This window comes from Arachis hypogaea, chromosome 8 (assembly GCF_003086295.3).
Source record: "Arachis hypogaea cultivar Tifrunner chromosome 8, arahy.Tifrunner.gnm2.J5K5, whole genome shotgun sequence".
Lineage (NCBI taxonomy): Eukaryota > Viridiplantae > Streptophyta > Magnoliopsida > Fabales > Fabaceae > Arachis > Arachis hypogaea.
Window position 1 is genome coordinate 27,389,468 of NC_092043.1, and position 18,634 is coordinate 27,408,101.

Sequence of the window (18,634 nt, forward strand, 5' to 3'; positions counted from 1 at the left end):
TATAATAATAAGTGTATAATTATAGATGTTAGATATATAAAATTGTAAATATTAATTAAAATAAAATAATTTTGGATTAATATTTTTTATTATTACTGTTTTCATATTACATTTGAATGTGAATTGAAATGCCTCTATTTTAAAGGCTCACAAATTCGAGTTTCCATAAATTTATTAAAATTGCATAATTTACTCCATTATAAAGTTTTGTCTCCGGTTAGCAAAACTTAATATTATTATCCGTGAATGTTTTAGTGAAAAAAATAAAGAGTTGGTTAACAATCAATATTGAATTAAGCGCAAAATAAATATAATTTAAAATAATATTAGTCATTTAATATTTTTATTTCTAATATGGATATATATATAATGCTTATTTATTAGCTCATGATTGTTAGATTTTAAAGAAGTAAAAATAATTAAAGATATTATTTAATTAATTAATCTGTGAGTTAGTCCAAAACACAATCAAATCTAAGTGCAATAATATTGTTGGAGATATATATGGGACTTTGTTTTGAAAACATGGCAGACAGTTACTTATACTATACCACTCATCAATAAATGGATTGAAAAGAAAAACATCAATGATCTCCTGCTGAGTGTTGCCTCTGCCTCCAGCACGCAACAAACAGAATTTGTGTTTAATTTGTTAGTTACGCTTAGCCAAATTTAAATCCATCCTATTAAATATACACTAAAATTAATTATCAGAATAAAATAAATATATATGTAATAGCTATTTTGAATTCTAATATATATGATGAGGTCAAAATTAAATCAATTAATTAATATATACATGTAACGTCAAAAGTGAAAACAAAGGTATCTAGAGAAATGAGTGGTGAGAATATTTAGTAGGGGAAAGTAGCATGCAATGCACGTTAACAGCACGTGCCTAGATGCATCAAAGTCAGGATTAGAAAAGCTACTTAGCTAGCTACCCTAACATTTTTATTTTTATAATATAACGAGTAATAAAGTCCATCCTTTAAATTAAAGTGTTATATATATAAGAGAAAGAGAAGAAGATAGAGTAGTTGTGAGAGTGTGTAATATTTGTTGTTGTATGCATTGGATCCTTCGCCGATCCAACCGGATTCCAAAGCTTCTCTCTCTCGAACACATCAAGTTTCGGAAGATCTATCTTCTATAATATACGAATTACTTTCTTTAATTTATGTTCTTATCCTATCCATCTTCTACCACTGTGTCTTGTATCTTTCTGTCCATTTTCATCTAAGAATAAAAATGATGTCTTCGTCGTCATCGTCGAATTCTTCTGGAGTGTTTGTGTGTGAGAAAGTAGATATGGATGTGAAGAAGAGGAAGATGGATGAGAAAGAAAGTGTTGGAGTATTGATGAGGCCGTCGTTGTCCATGGAATTGAACAAGCAGGAGGAGAAGGAGAAAGAGGAAGAAGAAGAGGAGAGTAGTAATGATACTCGTGGTGGCACCTTCTTGTCGGAGGAATGCGAAGAAGAAGTGAAAACTCCTCCGCCTCCTCCGAGAAGAAGGTACTGGGAATGCCCAGGGGCACCCAAGAAGGCGAAGGCCAAGAAACGGAAAAGTTGCAGTGAGGATGATGAGCAAAAAATAATGGCGCACTCTCATCTATGCCGACATTTGGAATCCTTGTTCCCTACTGCTGCCGATAACAAGAGACTCAAATTAAGCACCGCTCAATAAGTCAATAACTAATATTCCTCATCTAACATTTCTTAATTAATTATGTAATTCTATTCTATATATGCATGTATGTGTATTTATATGAAATTCAAAGTTCAAATAATAGAAAGTGGAATGGGATTAATTCCTTCCTTCCTTCTCTACATGCATGCTTGATGAACAATCGCATGCATCCGATTCACCCACAATCTGCATTGCTACTTTCTAGACCAAAGTCTTGCGTCCTGAACATAATTATTTGGGTTTTGTTAAGTAAATAATAACTTTTGTAAACACTTTGAATAATGGATTTTAGAATTGACCCAATCAAGTAAAAAACACTCCACCTCAAATTACTTACTGAACCTTAACATTATGATAATCATTCGCACACCTAATAAATTGAACATCTATTCATTGTTAATTGTACATGAGTAAATCGAATCAAAAGAATAATCATCCAATTAAAAATAATGAACATAATCATCTGCATACCTATTGAATTAAACATCCAACATATCTATTATTCACAATGTTTAGTATTCTCATCAAACTTTTCCTAATTATTTACCATACAGGCCCAAGAACCATGTTACTTGATTATGCTACAACACTTCTAATAAGCATGAAGCATGGGTCATGAGTTTTGTAGGATATTCTCAAAAAAGAGTTTTACATTGGGAGATAGCACCTAAAGTCTTGTAAGATTTTGGATTCTTTTAGCATAATAGCTAGTTTTTTAGTTTTTATGGTAGTGATTTTTCAAGGTTTTATAATTCATTAAATTTGTGTTTTCATTAGAGTTCATCAAACAGAAATGATTACTTGCAAATAACTCTAACTGACAGAAAATCGAATAAGTGCCACTAAAAAAAATACTCCACAGTAGAATCGTTAAAGAGGTGTCATATTATGAGTTGGTGGAACTCAATATTAAAAAGAATCCCACGTCAACACTTGAAAAAGTGATTTACAAGAGTTTCAACTATATCATCACAATAGGTATCATAATTCTTTCGAAATGTTATAACTCATTACACCATGTAACTTATTGATTTTATGTGTTCAAGTAATATACCTCAATTTGAACCTTCTTATTTTCTCACTTTGGGCAAGCTCACATTTATTACTTTACTTTGCATCAACAAAGTCATACATTCATGAATCATATGTTTATACACAACACGTCGGAGGTTTCTTTTTCTTTGTCTTGTGAAACTAGATATGTATAATTGAATCTTATGTGATGACCTAAGAGGAAATGGGACTCATAAGTCATAACCACAAATGAAAGTAGACAAAAGAAATGGGTGAGTAGAGGCTTATCAAGTTTTATTGAACCCAAAATATGGAGGCCTATCTCGAATCAAAACATTTTGTAAAGAAAAAAAAACTCAAACGAGAAAAGAATTAAGAAAGATCAAAGCCCATACATAAGTTGGGGTATGAACTACTTGGATTTTGGGCCTATATATGTCTTTGTCCAAGTTTTTATAACACACACACAAAACATAATTATGCAATAATTTTTTAGTATCAAATACATATTTGTAAATTTATGTAATGCTCTTTCATTCTTTATTTACTTTCAATTTTTGTATTCGTATTGAAATAATTATAATGGTTTTTGAATTATAAAATAAAAAAATAAGTAAAAATATGCAATAATTAATAATGTAATTCATAAATAAAAAATAATAAAAAGCTATACTTAACCATGAGAAAAATCATAGTTGTTGTTGCATAGTTGTCTTTTGAAATATACGTGCTTTGATGGAGTATCTAAATGACATGACTCCACAATATTATTTTCCAGCGAAGAAAGATAACTAATTGACTATTATTTGCACTTTTGTCTGAATAAATAAATAAAAATATGAATAAATGTATATATTGACATGCATAAGGAAGCAAAAGGGAACACTTTGAGTAATATTGGTTGAATAGGCAATTCGATAAACTGGAGAAAATAATTAAGATTCTCTGCAAATTGAATAAAGTGTGTATTGATTTGTGAAACACCTACCGGACTTTGAGACCATCAACCAAGCTTTTTCTTAAAAAAAAGTGTCTACTCTATATGGATATGTTTTTTTATTTATATTCTTGTGATTGTCCTCTAACACAAAATCAAAATAATGTTATCCTTTTGCCTCAAACACTTTCTTCTATATGATCCTTGCTCATCAACTCCTCACTCTATTTGCATCATTCATAATTGCAAATAGACCTTTTCATCCTTGGCCCCTTTAACTTGGCATAATTAGAGTCTTATACATCAAATAGAGGGTACTTTAAAATGATTGAAGGTAGAAAAATATTGTGCTCAAAAGCCGGCGGATCATTTTAAGTCAAGTTCGATGAGTTAATTAATTATACTTTAATTTTATCTATTTTTATTTATCTTGTTATATAATAAATTAATTGTTATTTATTTTTATAATTTATTCTCGTAGATAGATACATTAAAAGATGAATTAAATTATTATTGGCCAAGTTTAATACAAGCAAAAAATGAATACGGAGTTATGAATAGACGAATGGGAAAAACATAGAACATGTAATCTTAAAAGGTTTAATCAATCTGAATATTTTAAAAAGGTTGTATCTATTACATATATTTTAGACATTCAAAGCGTATTCAAGAATGTTGAAATAATCTCTGATAGAACTAAAATTTATAGTCGCATTGACATTGTCAATGCAATAAAAAAGACTAAGACTCATCAAGTTGAGTCCAAACTTATGTGCTTCTAAGATCAGAGTGATGTGTTATTGGGGGAGATTCGCGTGTGCCTTGATGCTAACTTAGCTGAATATATTCCATATTCTATTAATAGATCCATAAGTGTTATTTTATGCAAAATAAATTCTAATTTCATTAAAATACCTATGTGATATTTGTTTGTATCCAAAAAATAGAGATTAATTATTGATTCCCACAAATAAATATACTTGTATTCAATTATTTTTATCATGGTATAAAAAATTAGGATTAATTATTGATTTCTAATAAAATCTGGATAAAAATAACCTTTTAAAGCACCTATTAAATGTACTTTAAAATGATGAAATTATGTCTCTAACTTTATACTACTGTATAACAGTATAAGGGTAAAAAAAATATGTAAACAAAGCTTATTCTTATGTCTAAAATATGTATACACCATAATTAAATTTATCATGCAAGAATATATAATAAAAGAATAATTTTCAGAATTTGATTAGAACTTAGAAGTATAATTTTCATTTTTATCTTTATTCTAGGGACACTTTAGTATACGGACACAATAAGTATGGTTCCATTTATGGTGAACAGTGGAAAAGAAAAAGCAGAGAAGATGGGTTCTTGCAAATGATCAACATTCTGCCACTCATTATTCTTCTTTGTTGCTATGCCTCTCTCTTGTTCTTATCAAACTCAGATTTCATTTCACCATAGCATTCTTTCTTTCACAGCTCTTGCCTCTTGCTATAGATTTCAAATAATCAGAGTGTTACAGAGCAAACTGAAACAATGACGAATCCTTCAGTCTTGTCTAACATCTGAGCTTGGCCTTTGCTCCCAAAATATTGCAAACATGGCTCATCAACAGGTACATTTTAAATTTAATAACCCATTAGCTTGTTCTTGTTTTTGGAACTATCCTCATGAATTATATATCTATTATATTGTAATGATTTCCGAGGATGTGGGTCAACAATTTTATTTATTTGATATGCATTGATGAGATTCGTTTTCATTATCCATTGTCTGCTACCAAAAATGGACATTAATTATTTCTCTGAACACAATTGATTTGATTTTGATGTTTGTATGGTAGGATATTGAGGGGTGGCCATTGGGGTTATTGCAACCACTGAATAATGCAAGAAGTGGTAACAATTCAGGGTCAATATCATTCAACACTTTACTCACTTCTTCTTCTACTACAGATAATAATTCTTCATCTGATTTGGACACTGAGGTCACCACTACTCACTCAATTTTATCTTATTTTTAATCTCGGGTTAATGATGGCAATTCCAATGAGCATGTTTCAGTTACTGCATGTGCCTACTAAAGTGATGAGACTAGAATAGAATATAGTGCCATTTTTTGTCTTCTTTTAATTTGTCCTGCATGCTTCTCTCATTGCTCTTATTTATATTGGAATTGCCTTGAAATTCATCATTTTTTTGGACAAATAAAAAGTTGTGCTACATACTTAAATGTCTGTGCCTAATTACTGAGGAGATGAGGAGAGCTAACTTCGAGGAAAACTTGACAACTTAGAAAATAAGCAAATTAAATCAACTTGGCAGAAATTATTTTTTAATATAGAGAGGAAAATGATATTTTAGTCGAATATTGATATTTAAAGTATATTATATTATTGTAGATGTATAAAAAATATATCTAATACGTATTTTGTATGTTGGTTAGAAAATTAACAGGTGTTCAATATATATTTTATGTTTTGATTTTTTATCTATAAAATTTACTATCTATAATTATATCAAATAATTTTATTTTCAAAAAATATACCGATATTTTTTTCATTTTAAGAGATATTCTTTAACAAATTCCATTTTAATTTTTAAATAATACTCATATAAAAAATAAAGTATGGATAACAGGTTAACAGCAAAAGTAAATGAGGTAGTGCGCTTTGAAAAAGTAAAGCGTGAAACACACTTTAAAATATAATTTATTATTAAGAAAAAAAAAACAAAAAAAATGTTAATTTTAAACTTTAAATTTTAAAACATTAAATCATAAATTTTAAATTTAAATTATTGATTTATAATACAATAAATAAAAAATTAAGAATTATTTAATTAAAAATAAAAAGTATTTAAAAATAAGTCCGAAATGTCTATACTTCTAGAGTTCAAGTTAAGAAAAGAAGCACGAGTGCACTGCTAGGGGGTGATATTTACTAAAAGTATTTTGGAAAAATTACTCTAAAAGATTATTACTTTATTTGGGAAAAATTTAATATTAAAATTATTAAAAAAATTAATTTCTATAATATTTAAAAAATCAATTTTTTAAAAATAAATATATTTTTAAGTTATTATTTATTTATTTTTTTATAAATATATTTTTTAATTATCTATTATATTCAAATCTTTATTAATACACTTTTTTCTATAACAAAAAATTATTACTGTAATCTACCAATTTACTATTAGTAAATAATTTTATTATTTCACTACACTCTCAAAACCCAATATAGCAACAATATAAGAATAATGAAAAAAAAAATTGTTTTTATTAATTTTTTTGAAACTTAGAACACATATGTAAACATAACTCACTTTATTATAAATATGAAATATATTATTATTATTATTATTATTATTATTATTATTATTATTATTATTATTATTATTTCGTTGTTATAATTATTTATACATATTTTCAAGTTAATTTTGTCGTTTCTTTTTGTAAGGAGTAAATTTTAATATTGTTGTTAAATAATGTGAATTTTCTCTTCATTATTAACTTTGTGAAATTGAATTTGATCATAAAATTTAAAAATGACGACCGATATAAAAACTTTACAAAATTAAAGTATTATAATTGATTTGAGTTTTTTTATTATTTATAAAAAATATTAAAATTAAAATAAAATAAAAATATATATTCTCTTTCTTCTTTCTCTCTAACACCGGCACCCCAGTATACCCATACTCTCAAAGCAAATATTTAACTACACCTCACAACACTCTCTAATCAAAAGGTATAGAGAAAAAGAAAAGTCAGATACAAACTTTAAGTGTTTCTAATTGGTGCAAAAAATACGGAGAACTTAGCCTCATATTTATAGCCTAGACCACTCACTCCATTTGCTATCCTAAGCAATGTGGGACTAATTCAACCAAATTCTAGCACTTATTGTGTTGTTGTCATGTTGGATTTGACAGTGTATTAAAATAAAGGTATAAAGTAAAATAACAAAATTATTTATAATAAAATTTAAATAAAAAATTAAGTAAGACTCAAAAATTGATTTGATGCATATAAAGACATAGTTAAAAAAGACGAATGAGGAGGATGAAAAAAAAGATTCAATTAAAAAAATATATTTTTAAGAGAGAAATAAATAAAAAAATAGAACATATTTTTTAAATAAAAAATTTGTTTTTTAATATTTTATTAATTAATCTTTCTTAATAATTTTGATAAAAGCGAATCTCTTTTAATAATTAAATCTCGCCATCAGTCTTTTAAGATTAATTTTCCCAAGTATTTTTGTGAAAGAAATGGAAATTGGAAAATGGGTATGCAAGTTTCCGGTTTAGTCTTAATTTGGGAAGTTAGTTACGATTCATGAGTATAGCCTTGGACACTGCACTGCATGTTATTTCATTTGTCGCAGTTCGTTTGTACACTTAATTAGTCTTGTTGTTTTTCCCAAAGGGGTTTTATTGTTTGTTAAGTTTTGACTTGTAGCATCTGTTGTTTATTACACTTTTGTATGAAATTTGGACATTCCTACGTAAGATTTTTATTCCTTTATTAGTTAGTGAATGATTGTGTTTGGGTGATCTTACAATATCACAGATCTATTGAAACTTTATCAACTACGATCTTATAGGTACCAATTAGGTGGGCAATCTCCGTGATACGTTCATATTTTATCTATATACATCTTCTAGTGATTTTAAAGGCTTTACTCTTTCTCTTGCCTTGAGAACTAATTAATTAATTAATCCATATCAAATACTAAATCTGCGTTTTAATTTGTGTCCCTTGAAATATATGAATCAGTCAACAGGGTCGTTTTACGTGGACAATAGTACCACACTTGGGAGCCTTATGGGTGTGTCCACAATATCAGAGCTTTCTAGAAGAGCACCTAATAATAAAACAGAACAAGGCTTGAACAAGATCAAGAAGCAGAACAACAACAGGTTCAGTTTCATGATCTCACGGTTATTGTGTCCAAGCTCATCATCAAGGACAAGAAATACTAAGAATAATAATAATAACAATTCAAATAATGATGGTCCATCTCTTGGTGAATATCTTGCCGTGGAAAGAACAAGTAATAAGCCTATTATTTATTATGGACCTGATGATGAGGTTGCATTGGCTGAAACCATTCATATTGCAGAGCCAAATTCATTATTTGTTAATGGCACCATTGCTCCACCTCCGACCAACAACAACAACAACAACAAGAAGAAGAAACGGTTTCGTACATCACTTTTGGAGCTCTTTTCATGCGTTTGTGGCCCAAGCTTGGCCTAACTCTTCACTCTACCATGAACCAATATATGCAGGTTTTTTTTTATTTAATTTTTTTACCCTATATATATGGGTGATCAAATCTTAATTAAGCATTAAAATTCAATTCAATAACGAGAACTCTTATCTTTTAACTACCTCAATTCTTTTATCATAAAATAATTGTGCGTGTCAAATCTTAGGATTATAAGTCCAAGTCTAACTATGAAACTAACTTTTAATGATTAATTTAGGTCAATTTTTTTATGGGTAAAATATATTTTGGTAAAAATTTTAAAAATATTTTTAATTTTTATTTAGTTTTAATTTTGTCTAAAAAGTTTTCGATTTCATTAAATATATTCCAAATGACTAATTTTTAAAAAAATTTATAATGAATTCAGCAATAATTTCGCAAGAACAACTTTCAATCAAAGCAAGGTAAAAATAGTTGTCATACATTATTACTGAATTAATCTTACATTTTTTGAAAATTTAGCTTAAAATATACATTTGATAAAAATCGAAAACCTTCCAAGACAAAATTGAAACAAAATAAAATTTAAAAATATTTTTAAAATTATCACAAATTTTAGAAAAACAAATACTTCATCTTTTTTTATTTTATATTCATAATTTCTATTTTCACGGTTTTTTTCTCTTCCAATACCACTCTTAACATCATCACAACTACTTCATCTCTTGTCGTCGGCCGCTGACCGCTGCCACCGGCCACCTTCCCACTGTTGCCACCTTCAACTATGCTAAACTTTAAATCTTAAATAATAAATTTTACACCTTAGATTTTAAAGCTTTCAAACAAATGAGAGTTAAAAATGCAATTTTAACATTGAAGAAAAAATTTAACTGATATTAATTGATTTAAACATTGATTTCTTACACATATCTGCACAGAAAGAAACAAAAAAGGAACCAATTAAGAATCACAAGAAAGCAAAATCGATTTTGGCTAGCTTGAGCATGCATCAATTATTTGGTGAGTTAGTGGATAATGAAGTAGAACTTAAATAATTGACACTTGGTTGTTTTCTCCGGATTGGACCACTACAGATATTTGACAGAATTGTTCAACTAATTAACTAAAATGACCCCTACTTAGGGAGAAAATCACACACCTTGGAGGTTCAATAACAATCTACAGTTATATATTCTAGATTGACAATTTTTTTAAAATATATCTCAAAAGTGAATTATTTCTTAAAACATACGTTTTTGTTTTATGCAGTACGTTATTGGTGAAGAGTCAATGGTCATTGCCACATACCAATTTGGTTACATATTTTTATGTACATTATTGACATGGAATTATTTATTGGTTGTTGGGTTGTTGCCCAGTTAGTTAAGTATTTCATCACGAAAGTTTCTCTCTACACGTGATTCTGGTATTTGATGAAAACTTCTTTTGTTGTAAATACTAAATAATTAACATTTACCATTTTTTGTTTACAAGTTTACACTTTACACTTACGTTGTTCATCATAATAATAATATTGTCTAGCAACTGCAGCTTAAAATAGAAAAATAATAATAGTAATGTCTATCAGATTATTAAGTTAGGTAAGAGCCGTTGACATTTTCTTCCTACACTGGTTCTTATTCTTGAATTAATTATGCTTAGTGATTACTTAAAACTTGGGGATATATAATCTATTGGCCCAACCCAACCTAAAATGGACAAAATACAAAAGTGAAACAGGGTACGTCTGCGATTAGTCATCTCATTAGAAACCATATCGATTAGAGAAGTTTATATATGTGGCATAGAGTCCTGAATATAAAATAAAAATTAAAAAATGTGTCATTGTTGTTATCCAGATTCATGTGAATCTGCAGCCACTTGGCTTGGATCCAAAACGAAGGTTACGAGTTTCATAATTGTTTCCATTTTGTATAAACAAAAGGACCAAGTCCCATGTGACGTACTTGAATATGACCTATTCTTTCAGATATTTTTGCATCCAACTTGTCGGCAGACACCAATAATACTCATATCTTGCAAATTAGTTACTACAATGCAACTTGTAAAAATATAAATGACGAATTAAAGAAACCATATAATGTCAACGCATACACATTATTTTCTAATGAGTTTCTTGCTTCTGCTTTTGAAACTGTAAATATTAAGATCAGCATGGAGCATGGACCGTTAGTATTTTTTATTTATATTATTCACTATGATTGGAGATTGGAACTTGGAAGTTGGAAGTTCATCATCAAGTCAAACACAGCGTTTGCATCAGTGTGGCGTAATTGAGCAAGTGACACCTACACTGTAACTCTTGGCATTTCATCAATCAATCATCGTTCCTGTTTGTCCCTGCTGTCCCTCTATCTGATTCTGAATCAATGATATCAAGTTATCAACCATTATTATATCACATACAATTCCAAAATCCACGTGTCAACACTATGTAACATCATCTAACAAGTGCACAAATTATGTATGTATTATTACTACTAATTATTAATAAGAACGTAGAGACATGATCACATGACACTCTGATGAGTAAGTACTTCACTTTCGTATTCATATTTTATTGCTCATTTCACATGGTTACAAAGAAATACCAAATACACAGTTTCCATAATAAAATATTTATTATTGGAAGAGAAATCCAATTCCCGTCCACTTTACCTGTTTAACGTATAATAAAATTTGATTGAATGAGGACTATACTCTCAAAATCATCGACCCAAGTGATGCTTCTTCAATCTCAAGTAACAATAATTAGAACAACAATCGTAGCTAGCTAGTAGAACATGACATCCTGGTCTTGTTTTTGGTACCTACCGCAAACTTCACTTCACTTGCACTTACTTCCACTGACTTTGCTTATTTCCCAAAATTACATAATATTCTTTGATCATGCCTTGCTGGTGAAGCACATATATATAGCTAGTAACCTTTTCTTTTTGATCCATGTTGCCAATTATGGAAGCATTGCATTCAGTCTTTGTGAATCCATTCATCATCAGCAGCAATCCTTCCAGAGCTGCGGCTACCCAACTTGGCGAATGATAGGCCTTTGAAGCTGCTACTGCCGCCCTCATTTGTGTTTCTTGTTTTCCTTGATGACTTGCTTAGCTTGGAACCATTATTGGTGTCTTGATCCACTTCCTCCTGAGCTTCCACCTTCACGGCCACCAGCCTGGCTATGGCGCTTCGACAGAAGGGACAAACCGGCGGCATAAGGGCAGCCGTGGCAGGGTTTGGTTTGTTGTGGCAACATAGGGCTAATGTGCATTGTGCACACATCTGGTGCCCACAGTTCTGGACTTCAATTGTGCATTCTTGCTCAAAGCAAATGCAGCATAATGCTGATTCGCTAACCTGAAACAAATAATATCTTGTTAAATCCAATTTGAGAGATAGATGCAGAGTGAGTGGAATCAATCGAATTGAATTGAATTGAATTGAATAACCTGAGAGATATTATCATCATCAGAATGGGATGGAGATGGGAGAGAGTAGGTGGTAGGCTTCAATAATATATTTTTCTCCCTCTCTCTGTTTGCATCCTTCAAGGCCTGCTCTAATAAGGCCTTGGCTTCTTGATTAAGTTCGCTGATGAACTTTAATGGAGAGGGCCAAACAAGGGGCTCTGCAGACGAGGGATTCAGCAGTGATGCACATGCCCCATGCTTGTGCTTCATAGCAACCACATACGGTATTCTCCTGCACGCATAAACAATCAACATAAATCCATGGATATGTGAATGGTTCAATGCACTGAAACAGAACAAGACAATACCCGGATGCGTCGCGCTGTAGACGATCGGCGCCCCAAGCTAAGAGCTCGCGAATGCAATCCAGAGATCCTCCTCTGGCCGCAACATGTAGGGGAGTGCTCCCTGGACATCTGCAAATTAAAGTGAAAACATACACCACCAACTCGTTCATTCATTTATCTAAATAACAATATCAAACAGAACAGAACAGAACAGAAGAGATTAGTTTCATTACCCATATCCACCTGTTGAAGCACAAACAAGAGCTCCACTGTCTAACAGAACACGCACGCAGTCCGGCCTTCTTTGGCGAGCTGCCAAGTGTAATGGCGTTGCACCTTTGCCATCTCTGATATTTACAAACCGAGAAAATCCCCTGCAACAAAATTAACCAATTAATTTTGAACGAGTGATGATGGTGAAAGAGAAAGAGGAGTAACTAACCAAGAAGCAGCGACAGGACTAGATTGAGCAGCAGAAAGAATTGCCTTAAGGCAAGAAGAATGGCCGTAATAAGCTGAATAATGCAAGCATGTTCTTCCGTAAATAGAATCGAACATCAAAACCTGAAGATTATTGCAAGAGTGAGAAATAGAAACAGAAAAAGAGGAGAGTTGAAAATGGAAAGATTGATTTACAGACATTATCGTAATTATGAGTACATCGTAGAGTTTATTTGTTATTTTATTCTTATATTAATATTAAAAATAGTTATTAAAATATTTTATAATATAACAAAAACTAGTTAGTAACAAAAACTATAGGAAGAGAGTTACCCTATGTTCCAATTTTCATCTCTATCTAATTATATTATAAAAACTTAATAATAATAATAATAATAATAATAATAATAATAATAATAATAATAATAATAATAATAATAATAATAGAAAAACAATAAAATAATAATGATATAATGTGTCAAATAAATAATGGCAATATACCTTAACCCAAGGGTAGCAACATACCGTTTATGGTTAAACAGGTCAATTAGTACGGATAAACGTTGTTATAGTAAGGTAGAGTGATACACCCCCCATATAATGAGGAACGAAAACTCTTAAAGTGAGAATGCGGCCTAACTTAGATTTGACTAATAACAAGTTAAATGTTGCTGCTACGTTAACTCATGCCATCCGAATCCGATCTAGTTTATGTCACAAAATCATATAAATCTTGCCAATAATTGATACAGCATGCTGCTCTGGGTGCCATTGTTGATGTTCCATTTTCAAACTGTATTGTTATAAATCCTACATGTGAATACAAATGATGTGTGTTTTTCTTAATTATTTAATTTAAGGTGCTGTCTCTCAAGTGGATTACATTATTTAGACACGCTAAACTGTGTGTCATCCATTTATTTAGTTCTAAAGTCCGTGCTATTATATAATTACATATTATACTACATCATAGGCTGTAATTATATTTTATTAACGAGTAAGCATGTAAAAAAGGGTCACAATGACTAAAATTTAAGTTTCCAAGTTAGTTTCTACGTGTTCCCAATTTGGATGGCCCTGATTGGTCCTCTTATATACTTTGCATTTTCATTCATATAGAAACATGTTAAGGTGTCGTGTGCCATAATATATATGAATATATTATTATAGTCAACATATTAGACTCCCATGAAATACCGAAAAATGGATGCGATACTCTTAGTCTTAGCAAGCATATATTCTAAGTATAATTAGTTAATTACTAATTTTTTTAACAAAACCATATATGCACGCTTATTTTAAATTCCCACATGGCAATGGCATCAAATCTTGTTACTCTTGTTTTTGTTTATATTACATTGGCTCCGAAGCGTAAAGCTAATAAGTTGAAAGGCCTTTAAAAGATGAAATTGTGGTTGCTTAGAGTCTAATGATAATTAAACTGGCACATATATAGGTACTAACATTTTTTTCACCTTTGGATGAACTTTTAACTTTATTCGTTTAGGCCTTTCTTCTATTACAGGAAAGCAGTTGCTTCAAGAATTAGCCCCGTTGAAACCAAATATCCTCATCAAGGAACAAGCTTTGACAAGTAATCTCCAAACTCACACCGTTTAAATCAATTTGTTTGGTTGATTAAGGAGGAAAAAATTACTGAAAATGAAAAAATGTCTACGTTGTCATCAAAAGATTATATACACTTTTCTCTTATGAGAAAAATCATAAATATCGTTTCATACGCATATCTGATAGATCTACGCATGTTTCTGTTGTGATCACCAAGCTTCTTCGAATTTTTACAATAACATAGGTTTGGCCAAAGAATCAGAACTGTTGTACCATAGGAATAGGAATATATCTATAGGCTATAGCTATTTAATATTTATACGGACAGTCTCTAGCAAAGATAAAAAATAGAGTCACGCTCACTGTGTTTGTGTGCTTCATCACGATCATATATTGGTCACTGTCACTAATTACTGCTGGACCACTAGTAGGAGCGGGAATAAATATAATAATGGTAATGCACGCACCACCCCTTTTTTGGGCCCAGTAAACTCTCTTCTTTCTCTTTTTTTTTTTGTCTTTGCTTAAGATTAAGGAAGATGGTTTAAAATTAATAAAATGAGTGAAAAAAAAAGGTATGGTATTTTAGGAGGACATGGAGAACAAGTATCAATATTGAATATTTATGCTAAGGGAAAATCTCAACTCTTTTGAATTACATGGTCTTAAATTTATGCTAAGGGCTTTATATGGCTTTGTATGTATGTTTTTTCTTCTTGACTTTAATATTTTTTTGTTTATTATTTGTTGGACTTAGAAATAACAATATTTCTAAAAATTAAGAGTTAATTTAGATAGGTTTATAAGTAATTTTTTTAATTTTTAACTTATAAAAAATTATAGTATTAATATTTGGGATAATTTTTAAAATTAAATTGTAATTTTTTTAAAAATTATTTAAGTGTTTACAAAAAGGTTTAAAAAATGACTTTTTGTTGTAAAATAAAGGATATATAAAATAAAGATGTATAAATAGAAGACTCTATTATTAATATAATTAGCTCAATAATTTTTATATATATATAATAATATTATATGTTGTATTGTGTATATATATACAAAGATAAGAAAAAGTATTAAAAATAAAGAGAGAGAGATTTGCATTTGATACTATCTCAATATAATAAAGATGGTTAATATTGCTATTAATATTATATGTAAAGAGTAATAGAAAATAGAATTTAAAATACTTATAAAATAAAAGAAGAGAAAGAATTGTAATAGTAATATAAGGAGAAGGGTATTTGATTGCAACATAAAAGAGGATTGATTTATTTGTATGAAAAGGAAGGAAGAATAATATTTTTGTTCTGTTGTTATTGTTGTGTAAATGGCTTCTGATCAAGCCTTATATTTATACTTGTGAAAGTCTAACTTTCTTCAACATTATTAATTACAATCTATCTTGAGAATGTTAGCTTCTCATAGGAATGGGCATCCACGTCCCATTCTTATCACAACACTTTTTTTATAATAAACAAATTTTTATCAATTTTTTTTAAAATAAATATTTTTATGAGTAAAAAATTAAATATAAAATAATTTATTTATAAATTATTTTTAATATAAATATTTATTATTATTTAAAAAAAAAACTTAATTAAACTGTTTATGAAAACGAAATTTAAGTGAAAAATATCTACAGCCGAGACAAGTTAAGGGAATGAAAGCAACCGATGTTTTTTCTTTTTTTTTTTTTGTCATTGCAACTTTAGTCTTTGGTAATGGCCAAAACCAACAACAAAAAGTCAAAAGCATACTTTTCTAAATAACCTTGTGATCAATTGACTTGGGATGATTCGGGATGGTTTCGGGCCATAGTTTTTTTGAGACACCAAATCCATGTTTTGTATACTTTTGAGAGCCCAATGGACAGGTACATAAAAGCTGAACTAGTAGTTTTAAGCCCATTTCATGGTTATTCAATTTAGTACTATATATACCAACGATTTGCTTTACTAAGCAACATATCAACGAATACGAGGCCCAATAGTTAAAAATAAAAGTGCAATACACAACAATATAAATATAAAAGGATATGGGTCTAGGCCTAATTTAATACCAAATTGATCCGTTCATACTGAGCTTTGGTTAGCTAAAAATTTTTGAAAAAATGTTTTGTGTTTTTTTTAAAAGTACAACTACAAACTCTTCATTTTATATTTGATAAATTAAAAAAGTCATAAACCAAGTTGGGTTGGTCTAGTGGTTAGCTCACTAGTCCGCTTAAGCAAGTGTCGGGGTTCGATTCCCGCCTTGTGCATGCAGTAACCCATCGGCCAGCGGCAAACCCTTAAATGGAGCTCAGTACCGCGACGGATTAGTTCTTGGCCTGTCGGAAGATCAGTTCACTCATCTACTTAAATAAGTGTCAAAGGTTTAAATTCTACTTTGTATATACAACAATTTATTGTTTATATTTATCAAAATTAAAAAGTCTAATATAATCTTTTACGTCAACTAATTTTTAAATTTAAATTTTATATTCATATCAATTATAATATTTTTAAATTTTAAAATTATTTTAACAAATACAATTATTGTTACTTATGATCATTGAACATTATTTTTAATTTGATCAAATAAAACTTAAGTAATATATAAATTTTATATAGAGAAAAGCTTAGTATACAAGCGATTAGGGCTTGTAACTATTACAAGTTCATTAACGCCTAATCCACTAAAACGCGCTGCAACTCCTACGTCACTTACACGCGCTATACAAAGATCCCGCGTTTGTATAACTACCAAATTTAAAAGATTTGTTTCCTTCTTTGTTTTCTTTCTTTTCAAATTTCATCGTTCTTCTTCTCGCGCGTCTTCCCCTGGTTTTTTGATCGTTCTTTTCCTCTCCTTTCTCATTGGTTTGTTCTTCGTCATTGAAGTTAGTTTTTCTCTCTGTAACTCCAGCTTCGTTTTGACATGGTGTATTTATAGTTTTTGACATGGTGTATTCTGCAACCTCTCTGTTGTTGATGACCAGTTTGTTCCGAAGGTTGGAATCACCTTTACCACCCTTGAAGATGCTGGAAAATTTTACAGGAACTATACCAAGGTTGCAGGTTTTTCTACAAGAGTTCGGAGCACAAATAGAAAGGAAAACGAAATTAAGAATCAATTGATTACATGTAGCAGAGAAGAAAAATGAAACTCTCATAGCAAAGACTCATTTGATAGGAATTGGAATGATTTTCTGCTAAACTTTGGTCTTGTGGACAACAAGTGGCTTTCATGTAGTGTTGGGTTAAAATCTGCAGCAGAGGTGTAAATTTAATTTTTTATCAGGTGTATTTATAGTCTGTGTTTGGGTGTATTATGCAGATCTCTATGCAGACCGTCATATATGGATTTCAATCTATCTGATCACCACTTCATATTATAGTACCTGTAAATTAGAAATTTTGAATACACCAGAGAGAGTTTAATTAATTTTGGTCTTGTGGACAACAAGTGGCTTTCAGGTAGTGTTGGGTTAAAATCTGCAGCAGGGGTATAAATTTAATTTTTTATCGGGTGTATTTATAGTCTGTGTTTGGGTGTATTATGCAGAACTCTATGCAGACCGTCATATATGGGTTCCAATCTATCTGGATCACCACTTCATATTATAGTACTTGTAAATCAGAAATTTTGAATACACTAGAGAGAGTTTAATTAATTTTGGTCTTGTGGACAACAAGTGGCTTTCAGGTAGTGTTGGGTTAAAATCTGCAGCAGAGGTGTAAATTTAATTTTTTATCGGGTGTATTTATAGTCTGTGTTTGGGTGTATTATGCAGAACTCTATGCAGACCGTCATATATGGGTTCCAATCTATCTGGATCACCACTTCATATTATAGTACCTGTAAATCAGAAATTTTGAATACACCAGAGAGAGTTTAATTAATTTTGGTCTTGTGGACAACAAGTGGCTTTCAGGTAGTGTTGGGTTAAAATCTGCAGCAGAGGTGTAAATTTAATTTTTTATCGGGTGTATTTATAGTC

General features: G+C 30.0%; 2 protein-coding genes across 3 annotated transcripts; one reads left to right on the top strand and one right to left on the bottom strand.

Annotated features, from left to right (window-relative positions):
- Window positions 1–5,005: 5,005 nt before the first annotated feature.
- LOC112706705 (uncharacterized) lies at window positions 5,006–10,340 on the top strand. 2 transcript variants are annotated; one of them, XM_072200940.1, is made up of 4 exons: window positions 5,006–5,264; window positions 5,493–5,636; window positions 8,429–8,943; window positions 10,134–10,340. In XM_072200940.1, exons 1-3 carry the CDS (start codon window positions 5,250–5,252, stop codon window positions 8,909–8,911), a joined length of 642 nt encoding a protein of 213 aa, XP_072057041.1. In that variant the 5' UTR covers window positions 5,006–5,249; the 3' UTR covers window positions 8,912–8,943; window positions 10,134–10,340. The 2 variants fall into 2 exon arrangements, with proteins under 2 accessions (XP_072057041.1, XP_025613920.1); XM_025758135.3 differs by lacking the exon at window positions 10,134–10,340 and having other exon boundaries at window positions 8,429–9,045.
- A 1,068-nt stretch (window positions 10,341–11,408) lies between these two features.
- Window positions 11,409–13,303, bottom strand: LOC112706706 (putative E3 ubiquitin-protein ligase XBAT31). Its single transcript, XM_025758136.2, has 5 exons — window positions 13,082–13,303; window positions 12,873–13,013; window positions 12,661–12,768; window positions 12,332–12,584; window positions 11,409–12,239 (listed from the first exon to the last, which is right to left on the bottom strand). The coding sequence occupies exons 1-5, from the start codon at window positions 13,279–13,281 to the stop codon at window positions 11,856–11,858; spliced, it is 1,086 nt and encodes a 361-aa protein (XP_025613921.1). The 5' UTR covers window positions 13,282–13,303; the 3' UTR covers window positions 11,409–11,855.
- Window positions 13,304–18,634: the final 5,331 nt, after the last annotated feature.

What these genes read in the sequence shown, in the direction of transcription:
- LOC112706706 (XM_025758136.2), bottom strand. Translation starts at nt 13,281, where the DNA reads ATGTCTGTAAATCAATCTTTCCATTTTCAACTCTCCTCTTTTTCTGTT. An exon ending in GCTTCAACAGGTGGATATGG is followed by an intron (nt 12,769 to 12,872) that starts GTAATGAAACTA and finishes TTTAATTTGCAG; the next exon opens with ATGTCCAGGGAGCACTCCCC. An exon ending in CTACAGCGCGACGCATCCGG is followed by an intron (nt 12,585 to 12,660) that starts GTATTGTCTTGT and finishes TTATGCGTGCAG; the next exon opens with GAGAATACCGTATGTGGTTG.
- LOC112706705 (XM_072200940.1), top strand. An exon ending in CATCTGATTTGGACACTGAG is followed by an intron (nt 5,637 to 8,428) that starts GTCACCACTACT and finishes TATATGAATCAG; the next exon opens with TCAACAGGGTCGTTTTACGT.